General features: G+C 52.7%; 8 protein-coding genes across 8 annotated transcripts; 3 read left to right on the plus strand and 5 right to left on the minus strand.

The window, feature by feature from the left end:
- Nucleotides 1–50: 50 nt before the first annotated feature.
- On the minus strand, nt 51–2,975 carry SEPMUDRAFT_56754 (DUF21-domain-containing protein). Its single transcript, XM_016909411.1, has 2 exons — nt 2,354–2,975; nt 51–2,287 (listed from the first exon to the last, which is right to left on the minus strand). The coding sequence occupies exons 1-2, from the start codon at nt 2,892–2,894 to the stop codon at nt 420–422; spliced, it is 2,409 nt and encodes an 802-aa protein (XP_016765033.1). The 5' UTR covers nt 2,895–2,975; the 3' UTR covers nt 51–419.
- Nucleotides 2,976–3,291: 316 nt separating this feature from the next.
- SEPMUDRAFT_146041 (uncharacterized protein) lies at nt 3,292–7,713 on the minus strand. The gene is made up of 2 exons (XM_016903416.1): nt 7,539–7,713; nt 3,292–7,435 (listed from the first exon to the last, which is right to left on the minus strand). The coding sequence occupies exons 1-2, from the start codon at nt 7,564–7,566 to the stop codon at nt 3,567–3,569; spliced, it is 3,897 nt and encodes a 1,298-aa protein (XP_016765034.1). The 5' UTR covers nt 7,567–7,713; the 3' UTR covers nt 3,292–3,566.
- Nucleotides 7,714–8,161: 448 nt separating this feature from the next.
- Nucleotides 8,162–11,152, minus strand: SEPMUDRAFT_146042 (spindle pole body interacting protein). The gene has a single exon (XM_016903417.1). It carries the CDS (start codon nt 10,880–10,882, stop codon nt 8,357–8,359), a length of 2,526 nt encoding a protein of 841 aa, XP_016765035.1. The 5' UTR covers nt 10,883–11,152; the 3' UTR covers nt 8,162–8,356.
- A 256-nt stretch (nt 11,153–11,408) lies between these two features.
- SEPMUDRAFT_146043 (uncharacterized protein) lies at nt 11,409–12,784 on the plus strand. The gene has a single exon (XM_016903418.1). The coding sequence runs from the start codon at nt 11,414–11,416 to the stop codon at nt 12,560–12,562; it is 1,149 nt and encodes a 382-aa protein (XP_016765036.1). The 5' UTR covers nt 11,409–11,413; the 3' UTR covers nt 12,563–12,784.
- A 444-nt stretch (nt 12,785–13,228) lies between these two features.
- SEPMUDRAFT_146044 (DHS-like NAD/FAD-binding domain-containing protein) lies at nt 13,229–15,222 on the minus strand. The gene is made up of 2 exons (XM_016903419.1): nt 14,629–15,222; nt 13,229–14,387 (listed from the first exon to the last, which is right to left on the minus strand). Exons 1-2 carry the CDS (start codon nt 14,848–14,850, stop codon nt 13,473–13,475), a joined length of 1,137 nt encoding a protein of 378 aa, XP_016765037.1. The 5' UTR covers nt 14,851–15,222; the 3' UTR covers nt 13,229–13,472.
- A 1,761-nt stretch (nt 15,223–16,983) lies between these two features.
- SEPMUDRAFT_35048 (uncharacterized protein) lies at nt 16,984–17,899 on the plus strand (the record flags this gene model as incomplete). Its single annotated transcript, XM_016908591.1, has 2 exons — nt 16,984–17,295; nt 17,537–17,899. 2 exons carry the CDS (start codon nt 16,984–16,986, stop codon nt 17,897–17,899), a joined length of 675 nt encoding a protein of 224 aa, XP_016765038.1.
- Nucleotides 17,900–18,887: 988 nt separating this feature from the next.
- On the plus strand, nt 18,888–21,304 carry SEPMUDRAFT_146046 (uncharacterized protein). The gene has a single exon (XM_016903420.1). The coding sequence runs from the start codon at nt 18,949–18,951 to the stop codon at nt 20,491–20,493; it is 1,545 nt and encodes a 514-aa protein (XP_016765040.1). The 5' UTR covers nt 18,888–18,948; the 3' UTR covers nt 20,494–21,304.
- SEPMUDRAFT_76612 (NAD(P)-binding protein) lies at nt 18,888–21,692 on the minus strand (the record flags this gene model as incomplete). The annotated part of the gene is made up of 1 exon (XM_016910148.1): nt 18,888–21,692. The coding sequence occupies one exon, from the start codon at nt 21,690–21,692 to the stop codon at nt 20,910–20,912; it is 783 nt and encodes a 260-aa protein (XP_016765039.1). The 3' UTR covers nt 18,888–20,909.
- Between the last annotated feature and the right edge of the window lie 3,189 nt (nt 21,693–24,881).

Here is a 24,881-nt window from a genome sequence, read left to right on the forward strand (position 1 = left end):
TTTTTTTTAATAATATAAAAAAAGAAAGGAAGATATTGTTCGTAGAGGAGAGAGAGAGAGAGAGAGAGTGTGTGTGTGTCGCTTTTTGTACCATGACAACAAATACCAAAACCACGTCAGACTTTTTGTGTCCATAGGTACCTGACTGTTGCTTCACATAGTGCTACATATATACAATGCGATAAGTGCTGTTCAAGACCCTTATGCTGTGCATCGTACCAAATACAGTCCTTGTACATTTACCCAATACTTTGATGCTGGTGATCTTTCCCGATTATTATGAAGCCAGCTTGCAGTCAAACACCCTCTTGCGCTGAGCTGTTTTCTTTTTGTTACCATTACCTCTTCTGGAAAATGCAGTCCAAGTACGTGACAAAGGCCTCGGCTCTCACAAGCGTCTGCGGTGCCACCCACAGCGATCAATCGCGTACAGGAGAGCTTGTGCCCTTCTTCTTCTTGCCACGCTTCTTCCGCTTCTTCTTGTCGCCATTCGAGGTCCCATTAGCGTGATCTTGCGCGGCAACATCATTTGCACTGTCTGCGGCGCCATCATCGCCTGCCATTTGTTGCTCACCGCCTTGTCTTGACGTGAGAGGTGAGACGTTGCCGTCCTGCGAGCCCGAACCATCTTCGCTAGAGGAAGTTGTCTCCAACACAGTCTTCTTCATACCGCCTATCTCAATGGTCGACTCCGTGATGGACCCCGAACGAGCTTGTAGCCGCTTTTTACCTCGGGCAGGGCCGTTGGCAGTACTACTGAGTTCGCCAACATGGTCATCCTCTTCTTCTTTTTGTTGTGCGCCAACGACCATTTTCCCAGGCAGGATAAGTGGCTCTAGTTCAGGAAGTGACGTTTGTTGGCTCTCTTCATGTGCTTCACGACTATCCCCAATTTCAGCCTGTTGCTGCGCATCTCGGCCAACGGCACTTGTAGGCGTGTCTTGGAAAACAGGCACAGGCGAAGCGTTCTCCTGTGCCAGCCTGTTCGCCTCCTGGACACTCAACCGAGTCTCAGGGGAGCTCAGCCGACGCTGTGGAGGAGCACTCATTGTACCATACACAGCTGCGGCCCCTCCAGAGGCACCCCGTGGCCGGCCAGATTTCAACGCCTCCACGGCATCATCGACGTGAGGATGACTAGGATCAAGTTTGTGAGGCTCTTCGTGAACGACGCCAGTCATAACCGGCTTGTTCTCCGGTATCGTGGTGACGCCAGGCTTGATCGCTATGTTGGTGAATTTTGTGGACTTTGGATGGCTCGCTGCGTTACTAGGTCCGAGGTGCTTCAGATGTTCTTTCAGATCAGACGGATTGCTGCGTACCGCCACAGGTCGTGGTTTGTCGCGGGCCAGCTTGCCGTCGGACGCCGTACTGCTCTTCCTACGCATCATGAACGTAGTCTGACCGTTCGTGAGGCTGGGGTTCCGGGGTCGATCGCTATCCTTCTTTCCTAGCAGAGGGCGAGTCTCGTCGAACTCTTTACCATCTTCATCGTCCTCCACCACATCATCTTGCTCTGCTATGCGGCCACGGAAGCGAGTTTTCGGAGCGGGAGCCATTCGGCGGATAGCCTTGTGCACGTCCACAAAAACATCGGACTCGTCGATGATCTCTTCTCCAATGAGCTCCTCGATCACGTCTTCCAAGGTGACCACACCCGTAGCACCCTTGTCTTGACCTGGAAAGTCGGACACAAGCACCATATGGCTCTTGCCTTCCTGAAAGAAATTAATGATGTCAAGACATGAAGTATGTGGCGCAGTCTCTGGTAGTGTTGCTAGTGCGAAGTCGCGCACCCGCTTGCAGTCTTCAGGATCGTACGTGATCAAGATTTTGACCAGAAGCATGCCGATAAAATTCCTCGAGTTATCAGGCGTGTAAATCGGTATGCGAGAATAGCCTTGACTGAGGATAATGTCCATCATTCGCTCGTCGAGGACCGTGTCCACACTCATCGTGAAGACATCTTCCATGGGAGTCATAATGTCTCCCACAGGCTTATCCTTCAGGTCCAGCACACTGTTGATGATGGTCACCTCATCTTCCATCAATTGCTCGCCAGCACCACCGCCGAGTGTCTTGTGCAGGGTGACCAGAGTCTTGAGGCCTGCCTTTTTGTACATGGTACCGTGCTCTTCACCCAGCAGGTAGTCGAGCAGTTTCGCAGTGGGCCAAGCAATGGGAGACATAATCCACATGAGAGCGAGCACGGCAGGCGCCATAAAAGCTCCAATGGAAAGGCCATAACGAACACACACGGATTGGGGAGCAACCTCGCCAAAAATGACTACACAAGCGTCAGTATTGTCTCAATGTACTTGTTCTCCCAGCTGTAACAGCCAGTTCTACCCACCAATAAGCACAGTACTACTCACAACCGCCGGCCATCCTCCGCCCAAACTGCGGTCCAGAACAATGGGTAGGGTCTCGTTGGTGATTACATTGCTGAGTAACAAAGTTACCAAGACCCAATGCTTGCCCTTGTTCAACAGCTTGAGCACCTTGGCGGCGTGCTTCTTCTCACTGCCCTCTCCACTCGTTGCAATGACCTGCAGATACGTCTCGTCTTGGCCCATCAAGGCAATCGTCAGACCCGCAAACACGCCGCCGAGCAGCACCAACAAGACGGCCACGGAGAGATAGATCCACAGCGTGGGGTCTCGCGCGTCCTTGGGCATGTCGTCGTCGTCATGCTGCTGGTATGTGGAGATGGCGTTACCGCCGAACAGATGGAGGGAAAGAGGCGCGGCGCTCGCGAGCGGCATCAGACACAGGCGTGCGGCGGTCAGAACAGCCGGCCTCAGCGTCGCCAGCGCGCTGTTCGTGCGACGTGGTGTGGTGGTTCCATGGCGATGGAAGGGCTGAAGTCGTGCGGCTCCGGCTCTGCTCGACATTGAAAGTTCCGCCGTGCTGTCTCCGGGGGAAGAGACACGGTGTCTGGGGAAGCACTCAGTTGTTGTAGAGCAGATGCAGTGGAGGTGGATGAGGGTTCAATGGTGGTGGTTGGGGTTGGACCGGGTGTGCTTTGACGACATAATCGAGGTCATGCACCGACGCGTTCATGTGGGACGGGAGGCGGGCCGACGGAGGTGGATCCGCTGAACTCAATTCATTTAACTGCGTCCCGAGGTCGTCATGCGGCTTCACTACATGTACCTCCTAAGGTACCAAGTACATACTTCACTTCTCCCGCGTAAGCCGTATACATGTACGTATACCTCCTATCACTAGGAAGTACCCTAGGGCGGTACAGAGTGGTCCCAATAGACAAGGAGATATCAAATGACGCATGCTGGTTATATGTACATACTTTTTACAACCCTATGTTTGTACAGATCGCTACCTATACAGCGGTGAGTGGCGATGGTAGCGCGTTGAAAGAACAACCCTAAGCATGCAAAACCACAAGGTGTGCAGACAGAACTGAGGTTCGTCTGAATTCTGTCTGACAGCCAGATCATAAACCGCCATTTTCGGCTCAGACGCGCAACGCTAATGCAGTTCTTTCGCCCAAAAGCTTGCTGGATATGACAGATGCTAAAACGCATGGAGCATCCACCATCACTTTACGCTCTCTGTTGTCGTCGTTTCGGATTCGTCGTGTTCTTCTTTGGTGTCGTCTGTTTGTTGCTGTCTCCATTGATCCACTTGAGCAGCTCTTCAACGCTACGTTGATCTGGGCCACCCTGGCTCGGGGTTGCTGGTGCTTGCAGCGCCTCTGGGGTGGCTTGACCAGCGGGAGGCACTTGCCTCGTGCCGCTCAGCTGCACTCTCGGCGCGCGGCCATTTCGTAGCAGAATTTTACGGTTCTGCATCAGGTTGGCCTGCTTTGCTTGACTGACGGCATTGTGTGTCAACGTCTCGAGCCAGTTCTCAGCCTCCTTTGTATTTTGATTGTCAGGCCCCAGAGTGGTCTTGAAGATGCTATAGCTCTCCCGCATCTTGGTCACTGCAGACTTGGAGTCCTGATCTAAAGCCAGGGCCTGTGCAAGCTGGAACTGAAGGGTAGCAGTGTTGATAGACTGCTTGCCTGAGACCTCCTCACAGATATCGAGTGACGCCTCGAACCACAGCCGGGACTCGTGGAAAGACTTCAACGATTGCAGCATCACCGCCGCGTTGTTGATCGTGGTGATGGAGTCGGGATGACGAATGCCGTAGACGATTTTCCAGAGGTTCAGTGCGTGGCGGACATAGGCAAGAGCATCCTTCGTATTGCCAATCGCGTGCTCAAACAAGCTGAGATTGAGGTAGGCCAGGATGGTCTCTGCGTCGTCGATGCCAAGCGTCCTTTCTGACACAATGACTGCCTTTTTAGCCAGTTCGGCAGCTGCTTGCTTCTCTTCAAGTCCATAATACAGAGTTGAGAGAGCATAGTAGACACGAGCGACTTCGGGATGCAATATTCCGTATATCTGCTCATGAAGGCTCAAGCTCTCGAGAAGCAGCTCTTGTCCGAGCTCCTTTTGGTCTTGTTGTAAACTCATGCGACCTGCATCGAGCGCCTCCTCGGCCAAAATGCTCTTGGGGGATGCTTCCTTCACCAGAGGGACAATGTTCATCACATTTTCAGGGTGGAATGTAACGGCCGGGCTGACTGGTGCTGTGACCTGAGCGCGGGCTTGAGGAGTCTCTGTTTGATGCTTCTTCTTCTTGTTCTTCTTGCTGCTCGAAGTACCATTGGCATGAGGCTCTGCAAGTGAATCTGCGGAAGCCTTCTCCTGCAGTTTGGGCTGTGCGGCAGCAGCATCTTGCGTAAAGACGTATGCCTTGGCCTCCAGCTGGAGTCCGAGCTTCTTGGATATTTCGCGCACAAGTTGCAGCTCTTTGCCACTCTGCACAAGATCGCCCTCGATGTCATAGCGATAGCGTAATGAGATTTGGCGTCTAATCTCTTGATCGAGGCCCTCGGGTGTCTCTTGCTCATACCCGAACGAGACTTCGGGGTAGAGTGCCTTGAGCTCCCGGTCAACTTCAGGCTGAGGCTGGGAGTTGAGCTTTGTTCCGACGAGACAATTTAACAGGTGTGCAATGCAGCTCTGTGCAAAGCACGGCGTCAAATCACGCAGATACTTGTTCGCGATATGCTTGAACGCACGGCTGACCATTTCTTGGTGTGTGAGCTGTTGCAATGCCGCCAATCTCTTGTCGGATTTCTCGGACGCCAAACGTGCAACGTCACCGAGATATCTGATGTTGACACCCCGTCGATGCATCTCGCGCACCAAGCTGTGGCCGTCCATTGGAAAGCCCACATCTCCCTCCTGCAGGTCGTGCACAAGTCGCGGTAGCACATCCGCCGTCAGGTGCTCGCAAACCGCACGGACGAGTTTTTCGTCCTGTGCCCACTCATTCTTCTCCTCCTCGGTCTGTGGCTGCTGTCCACTGAACACATCGGGGTTGAGCGAGAACGTGAAGGCAGACATGTCAACAGTTTCCTGCTTGTTCATCTCTACGCTCCCACCAGCAGCGTCTCCCTCCGCATCACCGTTGGTCAGCCCTTTAGACTGGTCATCGGATGCGCCTGCTGCGGCTTGCTCTTTCTCGGCACGCTTCTTCTCGAGCTCTTTTCCGATGAAGGCTCTCATCTGCTTGATCCTGTAAGATTCGACGAGTTCGGGCCGCATCACAGTCATGCGGTGCGGATAGCGCTTTTCGTCGGTCTGGTCATCACCGCGATGGCGCTCGAGCCAAGAAATATCAAGAGGTGTAACTCGGTAGAGGTCCAGAACGTATTTCCTGCCGTCGGTGCCTAACAGTCCCTTGGTCTCGACGCTGGCCTCGAGGTCGTGCCTCTTCAACTCTTTGTCCCATACAGCGTGTTTCTTGACTCGCATGGCCTTGCTCAAATCGCTGAAAGGCCGTGCAAATCCCTCGTGAGTTGCAATGATGTCCTTGCCCTCAACTCCGCCATAGTCAATCTGGTGCTCTCCTGGTTCTCTCTGTTTGAAAATACCAGGCACGATACTCTGGCCCACAACACGCTTGCCAAGGTAATCCACCACCACAGTCCCGGGCGTGAACAGTCCATTGATGTCCAGTTGATTCACAGCCTTCACCCCTTGGACGTCCTTACCAGTCGCGACCCTAGCAGCCTCATCGCCACCGTCGCTGGCAAATGTACCTACGCCATCTGCGCCGAAACTGTAGAAAACGTTATTGTAAACATAAATCTGCGCATCTTTGGCTTCTGTGGGATTGAGTGGCTGGATTTCACCACGCGCGACTAGACACGCACCGCGCACTGCAGCCTCGTTGTAATCTGCGAAGAGTTTGCTCGTCAGCCGTTCGCGGAAGACACGATCCTGCACTGTCTCCTTTGGTAGCTCGCGAGTCGATTGAAACTCCTCGTTCCAGTCACGAAGTGTCTCAGCGTTCTCTGCACCACCAAGCAAAAAGGCCTCTTGCGTCCGAGTAAGGTCTGCCTGGTGTTGATGCACTGAAGTGGCAGAAACAAGCCATGGCGCAGCAGGAATGCTATTGCTGAGAGCATACGACGCCAATGGGTCTCGCTCTCCGTTGTATTCCTGCAGCAGCCTGAAGTTGTTGTCAAAGGAAGGCGAAAGTTGAGACAGTAGGCTGATCAGAGAGTGCGCGGAGGCGCTCTTCGGGGTGGTTCGAGGCGCGGGATCGAACTTGTTGTTGGTCGACCTGTTTAAGTAGAAGCCGGAGACGTGTGCGGTAATGTAGTGCTGCTCCCCCTCGTTCGTGACGACCTGGAGGTAGAGCAGGTGTCCGCGGTTGCGCAAATGGTAGGGAGGCGGATTCCAGGCGGAGAGAGAGACGCTCTTCACCGTCTTGGGCGCGGGTCTGCGAGTTCGCTGAAGCAGCGTTGCAACAGAGCCAGGCGAGTTCAGATCGTAGCCGGTAATGGGGTTGCTAGAATCCTGCTCAGTCTTGTCTGCCGGCAGCTCGATGCTATCGCACAGGCTGATTCCCGCATCGATGCCCGTGACCAGATCGGTACGATCGCCCGCGGCTCCAATGAGCTCGCGCACTCTCACGATGTGCATACGAGCCTGAGCCTCCGTGTACGGATCCTCCACCAGTTTGCAAACTGGATCTGCACTGATTCCCTCCACCTCGTGCAGCTCCACAAAGTCATTGATGCGCTTCCCTTGATGCTCGAGGTGGAAGCAAGAGTACTGGAAAGTATGCGGCGTATCAACGATCGATTGTCTAATGTCCTGCACCTGCTCTTGACTCGAGACCATGACCTGCGTCTCGCCCGGAGCGTGCGGCAGCTTGATCGTGAGCTGGAAGACGTTTTCAGCGGGCGCTGCCTCTCCATCTCCATCAGCCTTGGCGGAGGAGGAGGCATGCTCCCCATTGCCATTGCCATTGCCATTGCCATTAGTCAATGCACCGTTGGTTTCGGAGGTCGCGGGAGTGTGGGCGTCGGCGTCGCTGGGCTTTGTCGAGTCCTGCTGCGATCCTGTTACGGTCAGTAAGTGATGCTTTCGTCCATGGTGATGAGCAGGCAATTGCTCGCACTGGAGGGTGCTGTAGATGCCGTGCCATTGGGGAAGACGACATACCGTTTATTGAGGCATCATTGACAGCCATGCTTCTCCCGATCTGCAGCTTGCTTGCAGCGTGGCACACGAGCGATCAGCAGAAGCAGAGGAGAAGAGAGGAGGGGAGATGGATGGGGAGGGACAAGAGAGGAACGAGCGCTACCAAACGGATTTGACAAGAAGGAACTAATGGTACAAAAAGACGCAGCGGCGTCGAATGGGGGAATGTAGGGCTGTACTGTACTCCGACAAGGTGATGGAAGTGCACACAGCAGTCAAATAGTCATCAGCTTCGAGTTTTTAAATGCTAGCTCGACTTTACACCTCCCGTCTCCGTCTGTACTTCTCCCCCCGAGACTCCGACCCTGTCCGATCCCCGCCGATACACCTCCGTGTCTCCGCAGCTTTCTTGGAACTACTGAACTGAATCAACATCACATCACAGTCGTCTGGGCTACTACTGACCTGCCACACGCTTGACCATCTTTCCCTGAAGACAAGAGACGAGCCAGTGTCCCCAATCGCTCTTCCGGTTCTCGACATTACCGTGTGTGTGATAGATGGAGAGGTTCTGAGTTCGGGCATGGTGTTGGACGTGCTCGGCGGAATTGATAGGAGGTACGATGCTGACAAGAAAAACTGCCCGTGCCCGCGAGCGCACTTATATTGTACTTTTGTGCTCCATTTTCACACGATGGCTGATGATGCCAATCAGAGGAGTGGTCCTCTCGAACCTGGACCCAGTATCTCCGTATATACCTACGTGCTCTTCATAGATCATTTCGCTCATATCGTTCCAAGATCATTGCCCTGCACGGGTATCATAAAGCCCACATCGCCTATCCATCGTCAGCAGTGAGTCGCTCCACCCTTAGAGTCATGACTCTATCCCAACCAATCCTAATAAATCTTCCCAGCGCATGCCAGAAGTGTCGTCCGGCCTCGTGCTCTCGTATCCTGCCCAACAGCTCGGCCACTTCCTCTCTCACGTCAAGCCTGGGATGAAAAAGCCCCATGCCAATGTAAAGCAGCCCCGAGTTTTGCCCACTGCCAGTCGCTGTCACCTTATTCTCCCAGACACCATTGACGACCACTGATAGTAGTTGACTGATCTCCTGCTCACTCCGAGCCGCAGCACATATGGCCAGGTATATCTGCGCGCTCTGTTCATGGCCAAGTCGCAGCTTGGCCAGCTGATCGTGCAAGTGCTGCAGGTCAAGGTGCTTAATCGGACGATGCACGTAGAGTGCTGCAAGATCTTGCACAAAATTATAGTAGCTGCGCGTATTGCGCCAACCTTCGATTCGTGTCGAGTTGGCTGCCAGCTCGTTGGTTTTGCTCAAAGCTGTTGGCCACACGTAGCCATGGCCGGTGATTCCTGGGGAAGCTCGGTCTGATTTTCCGTCATTTGGACTAATTGGCGAACCGTCTGATCCCATCAATATCGCCTTTGCGTTCTCGGGATTGTGTATGTGGAGAGCACTGGCGCCATACACAGTCTCCTCAAAGCTCGAAGCCAACCTCGTGAATTTTACAATCCACTTCCTAAATTTGGCACGGATAGCATGCTCGCCGTGTCTCTCGCTGATAGCAACAAGCACACTTTGAATAAAAGCTCCGTCTCCAGTGGCATCGCTATTCAAGTTCTGGCTGGGAGCAGCATTACCGCCCAAACCTGCGGACAAGCTTGCACTAGCGGTCATGAAAGATGCAATACCTCCTCCACTTCCGCTCGAAGCAATCGTTCCTGGTTGGTGGGTGTTTTGATGGAAGAATGCCACGCCTTCCGTCAATGGTGCCTGCTCAATGCGGTTCGATATCTTCATACGTCCTGTGCCAAGATCACACATCAAGTCCCACCATTCAGCATGGTGTGTGAACATGGGGTTAGTCACGCCAGCAATGAAACCTGGCACTCTCAGTAAGTCCTCGATTTTGGTCAAGTCAGTATAAGGGAAAGCGTGTCGCGTGAAGCCGCGGAGAAGACCACCAGAAGCTAAAGCACAAGCGGCAAGAACAGCTTCTGCTACGTCCGAGCTGGGCAGCTTATCTCCCAAGAAGATGACACGCTTCTGTGTCAGAAGGGCATTGAGGAGCACGATAATGGGATGAGTGGTAGGGCCAGACGTGGTGAGATGAGGATGAGTCGGGTTAAAAGGGACGACCTGCACAGCATGTGGAGTGCTGAATGTGGTGATCAATTTAATCAAGCTGAAGTCACCCACTGTCTCTGGGCTGACTGCGGTTGGGATCTTGACTGGCACTGGCACGTTGGCATAGTGGACCACGCTTTCGAACTCATGGGTGTCTCGTGGTAGCCCGTAACGAGTTCTCGATTGGAGCTGGTGCGTGCTCGACGGCTCCGGTGGTGATAACGTTGCATCGGGGTCCTTACTGGCAGCCATTCGCTGCGCGATCATGGCCTCGAACTTTTCTAGAAACATGTCCTTGGCGTCTGAGGCCTGTAATATGTATTTCTCCAAGAAGTTCAGTCGGGGCAGCAAAGACAAGTCCATATCATTGACGGCTTCGTATAAGGAAGCCAGCGTCTCGGCCTGAGGACGAGCAAAGTACTGCTCGAGTGCCAGCAACAGGAGAGGCTTATATATATGCAAGAAAGAGTGCCGAGTACAAATGGCCATGGCCTTGACTATGGCGCCGCGAGGCACGGACGGATCGAGCTTGGTGTTGACCAAGTTTAGCACGTATACTAATGGAGGTCCGTCGAGGGTGACGTCGTCAGAATTATCGTCGTCGTTGTCCAGGTCATCCCCATACTCCTCGTCTGCATTGTCGTCGTCCTCGGCACCTGCTTCTGCTTGCTCGTCATCGGAGCCGGTGCCACCTCGTCGCCGTCTGCGATGCCTGCGCCTTCTCTCCCGCTCTTCTTCGTCCTGGCCAGCGTCTTTGTGAAGGAAAAAGGTGGTCCAGTCTTGCGAGCGCTTGTCCACCTGATCGGGCAACATCAACTCCGCCAGCATGTGCTCATCACCTCCTACCGGTGCGGGATATTGCTGCTCCATGATACTCCCTCGATCGATGTCGAAGGAAGCAACCAGGATGTACTCGACATGTTTCTCGCTGCTATCCGAGGGGTACTGCGACTTGACCGGCTTTGCTGCATTGCGTGGAGCACGCTTCTGGGGAGGGCGGAGATGGTGCTGTTGTTGCGCGGTAGACTGCAGCGAGGCCGAGTGAGTGGAGTAGTGGCCGGTGCTGGTGCTCTGGTACGAGGCATTCGAGCGACTGTGTTGGTGCTTGACGGTCGAATTGGCGGTGGTGCTGGACGGGAACGAGTTCAGCTTGCGCGACGAGTAGCTGCCGGTGCTGTTGGTGTTGGATCGCACAGGCAGAGCCGCTGCCATCTTGGTGCCTCAGGTCCTGCGGCTTCTGATCGTTGGGTCTTCGGTCAGGTGCTGTCGCAATCCTCAAAAGGTACTACAGCAGTGCCTAGGAGCTTCTAGCAGCCACGCATCGCGTCCTGTCGTTAACGCGTGCCCGCGTCTCACCAACGAGTGCGCCGTGGCAGGAGGAGAAGGAGCGAGGTTCAATACATGCATGTACCAGGTAGGTAGGTTGTAGCTACCTCCCTGCGCGCAAATATAAAGGTAATGTATCTATCTGTACGAATTAATACCTAACGAAGGCCACCACAGGACTCAGGTACACAGACCGAGGGAGGGAACCACAGGGCACAGTGCACAGGCCATTGGTCTGCCCCACCTAGCCCGGCCCGCCGGCGTCAATCTGTAAACTTTAAACTCTATCGCCGTTGCCGGGGATGCGCACTTGTTGTTCTGTTTACGCACTACCTCCGTACCACCCGTACGTAGCTTATGCTACGCTGTCTACACACCACACTGCACACTCCCGACTCCAAACCCCCGACCCCAGAAATGGCCTCATCGAATCCCAACAGACTCTCTGCCCAGCTCTCGCCCTTTGAATCCCCCTCCGGCAGGCAGTCGCCGTTCCGCAGGCAGAACAGCCAGTCGCCAGGAACGGCCATCCGCACAGGAACTCCAGCTTCGTCGCCCACCAAAGCGTCTTCATCATCCTTCTCCCACGTCAAGACTAGCTCGCTGTCGCCAGAGAAGTCCAATCCGTTCACGCGGCGGCCGAGCCAGATCAATCACAGCCATGCTGCCGACCGGCCGACAAGCCCTTTTGCACGTCCCACCAGCAGCCTGAGCATTGTATCGACGCCGTCGCGCAAGTGGAGCAATGGCAGTCTCAAGAGCCCCGTGGCACTGCAAGACGTGGATACGCCCACAGTTGCGTCACCGTCTCCCTTTGATGGCGCCAGGGACTTGTCGGGCGGTCACAGTGTGGCTGACGACTCACCATTCTCTCCGACTCCTGTGCAGGCACTCAGTCGAGATAACCTACGGCCAGCCATGCAGCGCAACATCACATCTTCCACGACAGCGACCATCAAGCCACCCACATTCACGTCGCAAGCGAAGTCGGCTACACCAAGGCTCAACGATGTAAGAGGCGGCACTTACAATCATTTACCCCAACCACTACTTCACAGTATGCGAGAGTCATTCGAAGTGCTCGACAGTAACAATACCGGAACGGTCAACTCTGCAGCCGTTGCAGACATGCTAGCCCAGCTCGGTCTCGACAACAATCCGGCAGCACTGACCGACTTCTTCCCTCCCACCGGCGCAGCACAACTGAATCTAGCACGATATCTGGACGTCCTGTCCGGGCCTTTGAGCGACCTCTCAGAGCCAGACGAACTCCAAGCGGCATTCGAAGCCTTTGACGTCGACGACAGTGGCCAAATCGACGTCGCTGTCCTACGCGACGCACTACTCCATACTGCCAGCCAGCCCGGCGATGACATGGTGCGAATGAGCGAGCGCGAAGTCGACGGCGTGCTGCGCGAGTTTGCGGGCCGAAGAGCCTTTGGCGCCAAAGGCATGCACGCGGGAAAGCCCCGGGGAGAAGTCTTTCGATATCGAGACTTTATGGCGAATGTCAGTGCAGGGGGTGGAGCGAGGATGAGTGAAGCGGAAGCAGCAATGGCAGCGTAATGTGGACAATAGAAACAATCTTGATCTGATATAGTTATCAGATTGGGGCTGATTTTTGCTCTCTGTAGTGTTTACGGGTCGAAGTTTCTCGCCATGGGACCACCGCTGAAGGTGGCTGATGTAACTACGGCCTGGACTATGCGGTTATGAATACGGTATCAGGATAGAATTGGATGGCAGTGCACGCTTCAGCGAACGGCGATTTGTTATAGGAATAGGTACATGTAGCGGAGCGGACTAATGATTGCACCGCTTCCCGCCAAGTTCATTTCGACGACTTCAGCGAGCAGTAGCAGCAAATTTTCCAAGTTTGAATCATACCTGAAAGTACATGTATCTGAGTCCTCTAAGCGTCTAAGGTACAGTAGGTAATGTATCTAGGGATGAGGTCGCAAATATCTTATATGTACCGAAAGCAAGTCATGCCTGTTCAATAGTAACACAAGGCCTTCACCAGAACATACCTCCCTACCTTATTGCTATAGTACCTTACATGTATGTGTACCTTATGGAGTAGTATATACACAAAGGACAATTCCGCTGCTGCTCATCATCCTCGCACTGCGGATACCTACTAGGTAAGCGTACATCTCTCTCGAGGAGTGAGGCGTAGCGAAAAAACAGGTATCTTGAGGTGTATGACAAAAGTCTAACATTTCCGATGCTGTTGCGTTTGCCTGTCAGCAGTGTAGGTAGTATATGTAGCCTGAAATCCGCATTTTCACCGCCTTTCTTCACACATGTAGCTTGAAGCATACACACTTGGTTCTGCCCTGCTGCAGTCTATTTGCAGGTACCTCCTATGCATTTGCTTCTATCAGGCGCCGCAATCGCTCAATCTCGCGAGCAACACGAAAAACAATGTGAACATCGACAAGGAAGTGTTGTATAATAAATTCAGACCGAATTTTCATACATCAGCCCACGGAGCAGGCTGAAAAGACTGAAACGTTTTGCTGGAGCTAGTAGCTTCTTGCAGTGTTTCAACAAGAGCAGGGAGCGCCTGCTCCAATGGCAGTGCGCTGCGCACGCCATCGATACCGTCACCTTCCGCCGGCAAATGCTGGAAGAATGCCTCCTCTCCTCTGATGCCTCCCATATTGATGGCTGCGATGCGCTTGCCGTGCTCCTTTGCCCGCTTGATGAGTCTCCATGCCGAGTACGTCGCGAGCGATGATCCCAGCACGAGAACGCTGCTGGCCTCGTCCACGGCTTCTTCGGCAGCCACTTTCACAGCATTAGGGATGGATTCCCCAAACATGATGACTGCAGGCTTGAGGATCCCCGCATTCGATCCTGCGGCCCATGCGCCGTCGTCATCAGTTTTGATGATCTTGTCCTTGGGTGTGTCTGCCAGGCATTTGGGACACGGTGGATATCGGAAGGTGCTATACTCTACTCCGGGCACATCGACATCGCCATCCGGGTTGGTCTTCAATCCCAACTTTCGACGTCGTGTGGGATCCTCTGTCGTCAGAGCACCACTGTCGAGCATTTCTTGCAAGAATTGCGCCCATTTGGGATTCATTCTGGCGAGATCGTGCTGGAAAGCATCTCGGGGATATTCGGACCTGCAAGTGAGGCAGACGCAGCTCCGGAGATATCCATGGAGCTCCAATGTGGGCAGTTTCGGATGCGCCTTGGGATGGAAACTGTCCACGTTCTGCGTGATTACTTTTGAAATGTAACCTAGATCGGCCAGAGCGCCAACAGCATAGTGAGCCTGGTTGGGCTGACTCCTATGTAAAGTCGTCCAGCCTAGGAACGATCTCGCCCAATATCGTTTTCGTGCCTCATGGCTAGCGGCAAACTCGTGAAAGTAGATCTATGCGACATCAGCTCGTGGCGTGTGGTGGCAGCGTGGTCTTCAGCAGATGAGCAGAGTGGACAAGGCGCATGCGAGGGTGCAAAGTCCAAATGGGGCTGGTACATACTGGCCGGTACCTATTCGCACAATGCAGTGTAAGTCTCATTTCATAATGCTGTCCTGGAAGAACAGGTGATGTGATGTGGCGGGGGGCACAGCAGCGCCCTGAGCTCATCATGATTGGACACAGCCCTTACGTTTTGTTCAGGGTGTATGTTCCCTGCGAGCCCCTATAATCTGCCAGTCCTGAGGCCACCGATATGCCCGCACCCGACAGGATGACCGTCTTGTCGCCGCCATGTCCGCGCTGGGCCAAGAAGTTCCGCAATGCTCTCGTGGCGCCGGCAATGGTAGAGGCAGCGGCGGGTGCAATGGTGGGCAGAGGCAGCGGCTGCGTGTAGGGGATACGCATCAACGGCATACCGTCCTTGCTTTCACCTCATATCAGACTCTTGGCACCGCTGCATGTCCAGAGCATGTGAAATGATGAATGAATGACTGTAAAATAACATGAATGAGTGGCAGCTGTGTGCCAGTGTGCCAGAGAGCGCCAGAACACCCAGACAGGAGCCCCAGAGGACGACGGCGACGGGAGATGTCGTCACCCGGGGCTCAATAAGGTTTAGCGGGCCATGTGGTTTTAAGACTTTGAGTGGACCGACCTCCCCGTCGCAACTTCCAATGTCGAGAGTGTCACAGTGATGCAAGAGCGATCCCAGGCGCGCGGAACAGCCGACTGCATTTCGTCTTGTCTCGTCTTGTCTCGTCTCGTCTCGTCTCTTCTCGCGTCGCTGTCGGTGGTTGCATCCTGAAGCACCACCACTGGACGCATGTGCCTTTCCTGAAATTCCTCTTGTGGAAAAAAATCGAAATGCAATGCCGGACGGCGATCCCAATTCACGGCATATCGCACCAGGATCATGCGTGCCGGACCGCGATTCAATAATCCAATTCCAACCCGCGAGCCAACCCAACATCGCTCCTTCCTCTCCCACGTTTTATAGCTACCTGACCTGACCTGACCTGACCTGTACCTCCACCTCCTTCCTGCATCGCCAGCCCAGCCCGGCCCAGCCCATCTCAGCTGATCATCTCGCATCCTGTTCACGTGCTGATTAAGGTTGGCAAGTAATGTCCCAGGATGCTCAATGCCGCCGCCTTAGTTCTATCGCGGCTGGCACTCCGAAAGCTTCCCCAGCGATTCATAGGTACGTATGAGATACGGCAGGGCCGGGCAGGCGGTCGGCAGCAGTGGACGCTGTCAGGGGCTTTATCGGGGTGCTCGCGCATCAAATCAGTCTGCCATGTGGATGGCCCACTACAGCGCGCGGAGTGGCGGTTCGCCGTAGTTCCACCGCGTAGATCTATCGCCGCAGTCCTCTGTCGATTGTGCTGTTTGAGCCTGAGGGGAGGTAGGCTGTTCCCACACGCTGCGTCGGGGTTATAATTAGCGAAATGCGCGACGATTCTTCTGGAGATGCGCCAGTCTCCTCTGGCGCTCGCAGGACTCGGGCGCTGCCACGCTCTGAGGTCCTTTATGGCTACCTACATACCTTACAGGACCTACCTATTACATGACCGGTGGCCCTAGTAAAGCTTCCAGGACGCATTCGCCAGCCCGTGGCTCATCATAAGGCAACGCACGACCGCTCGCACTCCCTCACCTCCAGGCTCCATCTCGACGTTGTCGCCATGATGCTGAACGGCCGGCCGAGAGCGCCTCTCCATTCCAATGCCTACACCGGGCCCGGAATCAACGAAGTCGTTCGCCCAGCTCCAGAGTCACGAAGTGAGTGTCAACTGGCTTTCGTTCATGCCTCCCTCTGTCCCGTCCATCTACCTACCTGCCCATCATCAGCGGAATGTGCCTACCTCATCGTCGACTGGGCTGACAAACTGTGCAGGAGCGGCCAGCCAAGATGCATCGAAGCGCAAGCAGGTGCAGGCAGCCATCGCTGCCGCTTCTCAGAAGCCGTTGCCGCGTCCGCCACAATTAGAAGATTCTCAGAAGCCGCTGCCACGTTCATCACGAAAGCGCCCGACCTCACTCGCCTTGAGTACCACCAATGGCCGCTCAGTACTTCCCAGCCCACTTCTGAAGCAAAGAATATGTTCCGCACGCTCGTCCAGCGACACGTCTGCCACACTTCAGATTGCTGCGCCTGACCGGCGAGAACCATTGCCTCCAACCCCGACCACGCCAATCGCCAGTCTCGTCATGGGCAACGCCCACTCCGGCAGTCCGTCTCCTGACGACGATGCGTCAATGCGCAGTGTTGTCCATGTCCGGCGAGACTCCAGGCTGCTGTCCAGGAAAGGCTCTTCCAACCTGTTCAAGCGCATCGATAGCCGGAGCCCGTTACCGCGAGATGTCACTGCCAGCGTCATGTCCATGATACACCGAGACGGCGCAAAGAAGGACCACAGTGGCCTCGAAGATGACGGCTTAGTGGGTGTCACAATGGATCATTTCTCCAAAAGACCCGATCCGCACGGCAACCACTATCCAGGACGCCCTTCTGGCACCAGAATGGTGCCCTCTACCACCACGATAATGATAACGGAAAACCGTACAAATTCGCCTCCGAGTGCATCCGAGCCAGTGCGAGACTTTAGTGCACCTGACAGTGAACCAAACGACCACACGACGGACTTCCCTTGCATCGAAGAGCCTCAGCCTGACCCAGAAAAGGAGTTGCTGGAAAACATCTCACCTACCATTCCTGCTCCCTCGCCTCTGCCAGAGGACAGTCCGCACAAGTACGGCTTGCGAGACTCTGCAAATACGCCCCCAGTGCCGCATGCAACCCAAGACATTCAGCTGCCGAAGGCAAGGCGCAAGAGTAGTGGTCTGGAGATCTTCAAGGTCCGTTCCCGTCTGACCATCGTTATAGCAGGGGGCATCACGCTGACAGCAGAAACAGGAGGCTCAGACTCTGCAACAAGCTCAATCCTTCCTCAATGGGCTGAGTACAGCTCGTCGTCGCGCAGAGTCTGTTGCAGCGACTCGCACCGATACAACGAATGACTCTTGGTGCAATATTGCCGCACATGACTCTAGACCAGCCTCGCCGCTTCCACATCTGCGACCTACAACGGTGTCCCAGGACGGCGAAGATCGCAGAAGGGGGCATAATTTCAAATCATCGGGCTTCGCATACACTCGACCTCTTACTCTGGCCCAGATCAAGTGCTACCGCGGCCACGCCAAGTTGCTGCTCAGTAGAAATAGGCACGCGCCTGTTGAATGCGCCGTATGCCACATCGATGACCAAGCCGAACACTTCAGCTGCAGTTGGTGCGCGCTGCGAATGTGCAAGTATTGCAGAAATGACTTGGCAGAGCGCGGCATCTGTGCTCTGAAGGAGAGGATTAAGATTGCCGAAATGGGCAACAGAGTCGACTCTGTTCACGGTAGCTCGGATGAGAGCTTACAGGACTTGGGGAAGGTCACGTCCAAATCTACGTGATCAGCATGATGCACGATCGACTCTACCAACAGTTGAACCGTCGGAGAGGACACTGTGAGACGACGCGCAGACTCCTGGACTGGGGCGTGAATAGCATTTTACCAAGTTGTAAAGCGCTGGCGTATACATATGTTACGTCTCCGAAAGCCTTCAAGTATCCACCCTGTTTAAACATCTCCAGTACGAGTCTCTCGTCTTGGCAGAGGTGAGTGAATGAACTCCCTTCGCGCCCCACTTCCGTTCTTGGCGTCTGACTTTGTCTGTAAGCCCGCCGAAATCACTTTTCCGAGGCGAAGCAATCATGCACTGCTACTGCATTCGGCCACCTCAATACAACGACAGCCCACAGATGGGAGCGGCGGGGAACCAGGGAGCATGTAGCTTGAGTGTGCTCACTGATGAACGTCAGTGACGCCAACTACTTCATATCCTGGCAATGCATGTAGGCACTTCTGCCAGTTGATTGAGTTTAGATTTGCGCCGGCTTGTGTCAGTTTCTTTCAGGTCGGTCCAACGTTCGAAGCAGCCTCAAGCTATAGAGCGAGGAGACTTTGTGTACTATAGTTGCTCGTAAAGGAGTACTGTACACTCAACTAGTGTCTGTTCCGCGCATCACGGATGTTGTTGTTGTTGTTGTTGCTGTTGTAGCATTTAGTTGGAAGTTAGGACAATACATGTACCTACATGTACATACTCCGTCCTTCAGTCGTGATCGGGGTGGGGTAGCAGAAGAAGCCATCGCGAGTTTGGAGCGGAGGTGAAATACCTGGCACCAGCCAACCAGGTAGGATTACCGTGGACGGAAGGGAGCGGGCCGAGACGAGAGTCGAGCTACTGTGGAAGCCGAGTAGAGTGCACGCCCGCCTCAAGTCATTGCGCAACGCACCATTAGCAATCTACCTACTAGCAAAAGTCAATGCTCGCTGCACCTTTTTGGGAAAGTTGTAGTAGCTTGTAAGCAAGACATGGCTCCTCCCGCTGCTACCACCACAAGTCGACTGCCCCCGGCACCAGGACGAGCCGCCAGCGAAAGAGCACGCCCTCAGTCCATGTTCCAAGTGTCGACGGACGACATGAGACGCCTCCAGCAGATTGGGGCGGGCAAAATGGGCCCCGCCGATCGCGACAGGGACAGAGAGCAAGCAGGAGGTGAAGACACAACGAGGCAGTCCAAGCGCCGTAGCCTGCTTCCGCAGTCATTCATGCGCAAGATATCGAGCGACAGCAAGGAGGGGCCCATCAGAGCGGACACACTCAACAGTGGCAGTGACAGCGGCACGCAGTCCGAAGACAGAGCAGCGATGCCACCTCCGCCCAGGCCACGGCCGACATCCATGATGCGACCACCAAGCACCATTAGCGCTCGTAAGGAGCCTCCTGCACACTCTCGACTTCCCTCGAGGGACAGCGTGGTAGGACCGCCCAAGAGCAGTAGTTCCAACGCGAAGCCAGCGTCAGCGTCTGCAATGACGCTCGGCACTGGTCAGACGGGAATCAAGCGGGCAAACTCGACTAGACAGCCCCAATCGCCAGGTCCGCGGACCAGTAGTCAACAAGCACCCAACAATACTGGAACTGCAGATAGTGGCGGGTCAGCCACGGTCCAGAAGAGGTCACCCACCTCGACGGCCCAGAAGAGGTCATCAGCGGTCATGACGAAACCACTCGCTCTCAATACTGCCCTTCCCCCCAGCGCTCAGACACAACCTTCGCCAACATCTCCAACGAGATCCAATCAGAAGTCACGAATGCTTGCCCCTGCGAAGCCAGCATTCAATACGTACCAGCAGCACTACAGTCCAGCCAAATCAGCTTTACCAAAACCTGGAATACCGACTACTCGCCCAACATCAAAACCTGTCGCTGGCGCAGACGAGGCCAATATCATGAATTTCGATGTGGCGCTCGAGCAGATTGAACTTCTGCAGCTCTCCCTGATGCACCAAGTAGCTCTGCATACATTGAGATCATATGAAGCGAGCGCAAAACAGAAGCTGGGAAAGATGCACACTAAGCTCCAGAGTGACTACCAGTCTATTCGAGCTCAAGAGCAAAAGCATCGTCGATTAGCCAACCTCGACGCATTGGAGACATGGTGCCCCGACGCAGCGCTTCTTGCGGAACACCTGCAAACTCTCGGCCGCGTCGTTTCCGATCTCCGGACGCATACAGACCATACAAGTAGATACTCAGAGCTGGTGAAAGTCTTTGAAGAGTGGACCGTGGGCGCAGATTCTTTTATCATGACTAGAGCACCAGGAGCAATTTGCCCGGAGGCATTGCCAGAATCGTGGCGCTCACAGCATACCTCACTTGCCCTGAATCTGAGGTCGATACAGCGAGATATCAGCATGTTGCCTCCTCTACCTCCGGCTGACTCTTCTGCGGATCCCTCTAGCCTGCATGTAATGATGGAAAGCTGTTCTTCACTAGTCGATACCATGGTCCGGGAGCTGGAAATGATGAGTAAAATACACAAAGAAGTTCTTCGGCAGAGCAAAGATCGAATAGACCAACAGATCAGCGTCCTGGTGTCAACTGCTGCAAGACAAGGTCCAGACAAAGAAAATTGGTCGCCAACCTGGCAGATATAGGAATAGCACTTGACGATGTACAACATCTTGCCCCGTGTACGCAGCCGACTCGGACTGCCGTACCAGATGTGAGATCTGGATTGATCCCGAGCAAGATGAGCGCAATACCCAGGACCTACATTCCTTGCAGTAATTCATCGTGGTGGCTTTTGACGCTCTCTACTGACATTGGAGCGCGATGGGCTGGAAAGCAGGCATTGGCTATGAGCTTGGGCGAGGGACAAGTCGGAATGCAGCAAACAGCAATGCTTGTATTGGAACTCCGGCTCAGCGTGAGCTTTAAGTCATTTATCATTTATGGCAACCGCCTGAGTCTATCATTCGTGCTCTTTTTTTTCCATCCCAAAAATCGCAATTTACAGAATTCATTCCAAGTGCGGTGACATGTTCGCAAGAAGAGAAAGTCCTGCTCTCCCTTACCACTGAATCGGCTCTCCAAACCGATCATAAAACTTCCCACTATCTTCCTTGCCCCATTTCTCAATCAACGGCACCAGCCCCCTCACGCTCTCTTCCGCACTAATCGCCCCTTCTTCCTTCCACTTCACCAACCTCGTCTCCACCCGACCAGGATGACACAATACAAACGTGACATCGGGCACATCCACCGCGAGCGATCTCACCAACATATTCTGCGCAGCTTTACTCGCCCGATACGCATAACTCGCCCCAGCTGCCGAATAGGGCATTTGGTTATTTCCTATACTCCCCATTCGCGAGCTCATGACAATGACTTTTCCTTTGGCGCGCTGGACATGTGGTAGTAGAGCGCGCAGTAGCAGGAATGTCCCTGCGGCGTTGATGGAAAATGTTTGTGTCAAGGTGGAGAGATTCATGATTTCTAGGGACTCGCATGCGGAGATTATCTTGCTGGTGGGCGTTTGTGCTGCTTCTTCTTCTGGTACTAGGCCTCGGACACCTGCGCAGTGGAGAATGAGATCGATGGGCTCGTGTTCATCTTCTTCTTCTTCTTCTTTTCCTTCTCTGAGGGCGGTTTGGAGGGATTTGATGGATGATTCATCGCTCACGTCTACTTTGTAGAATCGGACTTGTTTTGATGGAAGAAGATGAAGATTCGGGATGGGGTCTTTGTCGATTGCGATGATTTTGTTATTATTGTTTCCGGGCTGGTTGAGATATGCTTGGACGAATGCTGCGCCGAGACCACTGGCGGCGCCTGTTATTAGGATTGTGGGCATTGTGTTAAATGGGCTATGGAGAACATTGGAGGTAGATACGCCTTGTCTAAGGTATGTAGATAGGTTCTGTTGGCTTGGCGATTCTGACGACAGCCCGCTCTGCCGCGTTGGCATGTCTGTCCAGTCTTGCCAATGAGGACGACCTTTCACAGTGGACGGGAGTCTATGCACTTCATTCGAAACTCGACTTCCTCATGTTCTCGGAGCTCACAAGGGCCAGTCGTAAGTAGACTGCTCTTCTTCGCCAGTTATCCACTTGCGAATGTGTACAAGCAACACGGATATTCTACCGGTCGATACCGGGACGAATTTGCGCTTCGCCGGTTATACATAGGTCCTACCAGAGACTCTCTTCCGACTTCATACTGCTGTACCACGAGATACTGCATCTCTGCCTCGATAGACAGAGGCAAGATAGTCGAGCTATCAACTGCTCACACTTAGCAGACTGGAACTGCGTAACAGCCTTATAATGATTGTTATCGAGAGAAATCCTGCATTGTCACGCTCGAGTAAAAGACTCGGACTTCAGAGTAGAGCCGGTCTGTAACAAGATTTAGCAGAGTGTCCTGTCCTGCAGAAATACCCTTTTTCTAGCGTCCAGAGATGGAATCTGTATTAGGAGGTATTGTTATGTACTTATTGGGAACGCCCGCTGGCCTCTTCGCAATTCTATAGAGGGCCCTCCTCAGTACACGTATTGGGAAGCCAGGCAGTCAAAATCTGTACGAGAGTCAAGGGACAGGACGATCTGAAAGGACGATTCGGAATGACTAAGCACGTATGGTAGGCATCCGGATAACTAAGCTTCGGCGCGGATCAACGTAAGCTCCGGCTGAACATCACTTATATACATATATATTAACTACCTACGTAAAGCACTATTCAACACTATATAATCTACTACTTTATAGCCTACAAAGTGCGTTTAACAATCTCTAGTTCCGTTACTCTTAGTCTCGACTATACGGGGCCCGTTACTCTTAGTCTCGACTACAGGGGGCCCGTTATATAACTCTAAGTCGTTAGATTCACTATATATAATACCGCGGCCGCGGCCTCGGCCGTACGGCCGTCTACGTCTACGTCCGCGTCTACGGCTACGGCTACGTACTAGCTTAGTAGTATTAACCGCTACTAACTTATTACTTTCGGCTATCTATAGTGCGTCGGCTACAATAGTACGCTACTAAGCCGCGAATTCGGAGCGTAACGCGACGGTAGTAGCCTTCTTAGCTAATACTATATCTTTACTAGCTACCTCCGTACTCGTTATAAGCCTATTAGTCGTCTTATTGCCGCGCTTCGGCAACCGTAGCTATAGTAGATACTAAGACGGCTTTATAGGTACCGTAAATAGAATCGCTTCCGGTAGTAAACGGTCGCGTTAAGTAGTCTGTATACTAGTTAAGTAAACGGCTTCGAACGCTTCGAGCTTGTCTACGTAGGTATTATAGTCCGCGGCCTATAGTAATAGTAAGCAACTTAACTAGCGTAGTATAGAAGCCTATATACGATTATAACTGTCCGCGCGTTATAGTAATGCCTCCTATAGTCTATCTATCGCGGCGTTGTATTGATTCTGCTAGTTTAGTGTCTACTAGACGGCGTTACTAGCGTAAACGGAACGATTGCGTATAAAGTAACGAGGGTATAGTATACTATAAGCAATCGCCTTCCGTTCAATTACCGTAGGTAGTAGTATATAAGTATATAGTAGTCTGTATTGTTTAACTTTACTACAATCTATATAGTAATCGCGTATTGGATACGGCTCTACCGTTACTACCGAGCGCGTATAATTAGCCTTGTCTACTGTACGTTTAATGCCGAGAGCGTTATACTATAAAACTAGTAGCCTGTCGATTGTCTATATCGTTACTTAGCTATTAAGTTACGCGAAATAACCGAGATTATTAGCCGCTATAGCCTATAGGGGTAACCTAATATACGTGTTTTCTTCTAACCGTTCCAAATTATTAAATAGCTTATCTAGATACTGCTTAATACCTTTAACATACTGTTCTAGTAACAAGTACGGCGGTAGATACCCCTTTATACTACGATTGCCGCCTTCTGCGCGCTATAACGAGCGAGCCCTATTATTCGGTAAATGCTTAACATAATACGTTACTAGTCACTACTTAATAACGACGTAGGTATTACAGAAATATTCGGTATCCTCCGTAGTTAATCCGTCGAGAATAGCCGCCTCGAGTTTATCGGCGGCTTCGGCTATATCCGCTTGTAGCTACGGCTATATAAGCGCTTTTAATTCTATCTTCTGCTCGGTAGTATAGCCTAGTTTGCGAGCTCGAATACGTCTTAGCGCGTCGATTCGTACGGTCGATTCGTCGTTAGCAGCTATAATAGTAGCTTAGCGTACCTTACTGTCGGCGGCCTCGGTACGTACTACGTATACGGCACCCTTATTAATACGCTTATAAAGGTTTTGAGCCGCGTACTATTAACAGAATTGCTAAATATAGTACTGAAATAGTAACTCCGGAATAGCTGTAATAAGGCCGGCTCCGGTATCTAAGATAATTACTTTATTAAGTCGATAGTTACGTAGATAGTTATTGAATACGACAAGTAGTATAAACAGCTAATCCTCTTTACTCTCTAACTTTATTAGTAAATAATATATTGGAAATAACCGTCCGGTATTAGTAACTCCTATAAATACACCGAGTAATAGACCGGCACGATTAGTACTAAACGTAGCGTCTATCTAAAAGCTGTAATCTAGTACGAATCGCGTAGTAAAGCGCGCTATACGTTGCTGCTAGTAAACAAGCTGCTTAAGTAATGCCCGTATAGTACTACTAGTCTATAGATTAGTAGTAAACGACTAACGGCCTTTATATTCGAATCTAGAAGTAACGAGAATGCTAAGCAACGTATTAATAACGGTATCGGCGTCGCCGGAGCTACTGAACGTATTACTCTTAGCTAGGTTATAGTAACGTTTACGATTGAGTTAGAGTTCGTAAAGCAAGAGCTATCGGTATATAGTGCTGTATAATTCGTTTATAAGTCGATACTACGCAGCCTATACTACGGCTTTACCGAAGCTAGGTATACGTATCTTGTAGATAGCGTAAACGGACGGATTTGGCGCTAATTCGTATATATAGTCGAGTGAATTAACAATTAGCTACTACTATTTAACCGTCGTACCTTACC

Source organism: Sphaerulina musiva (assembly GCF_000320565.1).
Source record: "Sphaerulina musiva SO2202 unplaced genomic scaffold SEPMUscaffold_1, whole genome shotgun sequence".
Taxonomy (NCBI): Eukaryota; Fungi; Ascomycota; class Dothideomycetes; order Mycosphaerellales; family Mycosphaerellaceae; genus Sphaerulina; species Sphaerulina musiva.

Excerpts from the sequence above, each read along its gene's own strand:
- SEPMUDRAFT_56754 (XM_016909411.1), bottom strand. The coding sequence starts at position 2,894 with ATGTCGAGCAGAGCCGGAGCCGCACGACTTCAGCCCTTCCATCGCCAT. Across the intron at positions 2,288-2,353 it reads GAGTAGTACTGTGCTTATTG|TCATTTTTGGCGAGGTTGCT; the intron begins GTGGGTAGAACT and ends ACGCTTGTGTAG.
- SEPMUDRAFT_146041 (XM_016903416.1), bottom strand. The coding sequence starts at position 7,566 with ATGGCTGTCAATGATGCCTCAATAAACG. Across the intron at positions 7,436-7,538 it reads CAATGATGCCTCAATAAACG|GATCGCAGCAGGACTCGACA; the intron begins GTATGTCGTCTT and ends TGACCGTAACAG.
- SEPMUDRAFT_146042 (XM_016903417.1), bottom strand. The coding sequence starts at position 10,882 with ATGGCAGCGGCTCTGCCTGTGCGATCCAACACCAACAGCACCGGCAGC.
- SEPMUDRAFT_146043 (XM_016903418.1), top strand. The coding sequence starts at position 11,414 with ATGGCCTCATCGAATCCCAACAGACTCTCTGCCCAGCTCTCGCCCTTT.
- SEPMUDRAFT_146044 (XM_016903419.1), bottom strand. The coding sequence starts at position 14,850 with ATGCCGTTGATGCGTATCCCCTACACGCAGCCGCTGCCTCTGCCCACC. Across the intron at positions 14,388-14,628 it reads GAACATACACCCTGAACAAA|ATCTACTTTCACGAGTTTGC; the intron begins ACGTAAGGGCTG and ends GATGTCGCATAG.
- SEPMUDRAFT_146046 (XM_016903420.1), top strand. The coding sequence starts at position 18,949 with ATGTTCCAAGTGTCGACGGACGACATGAGACGCCTCCAGCAGATTGGG.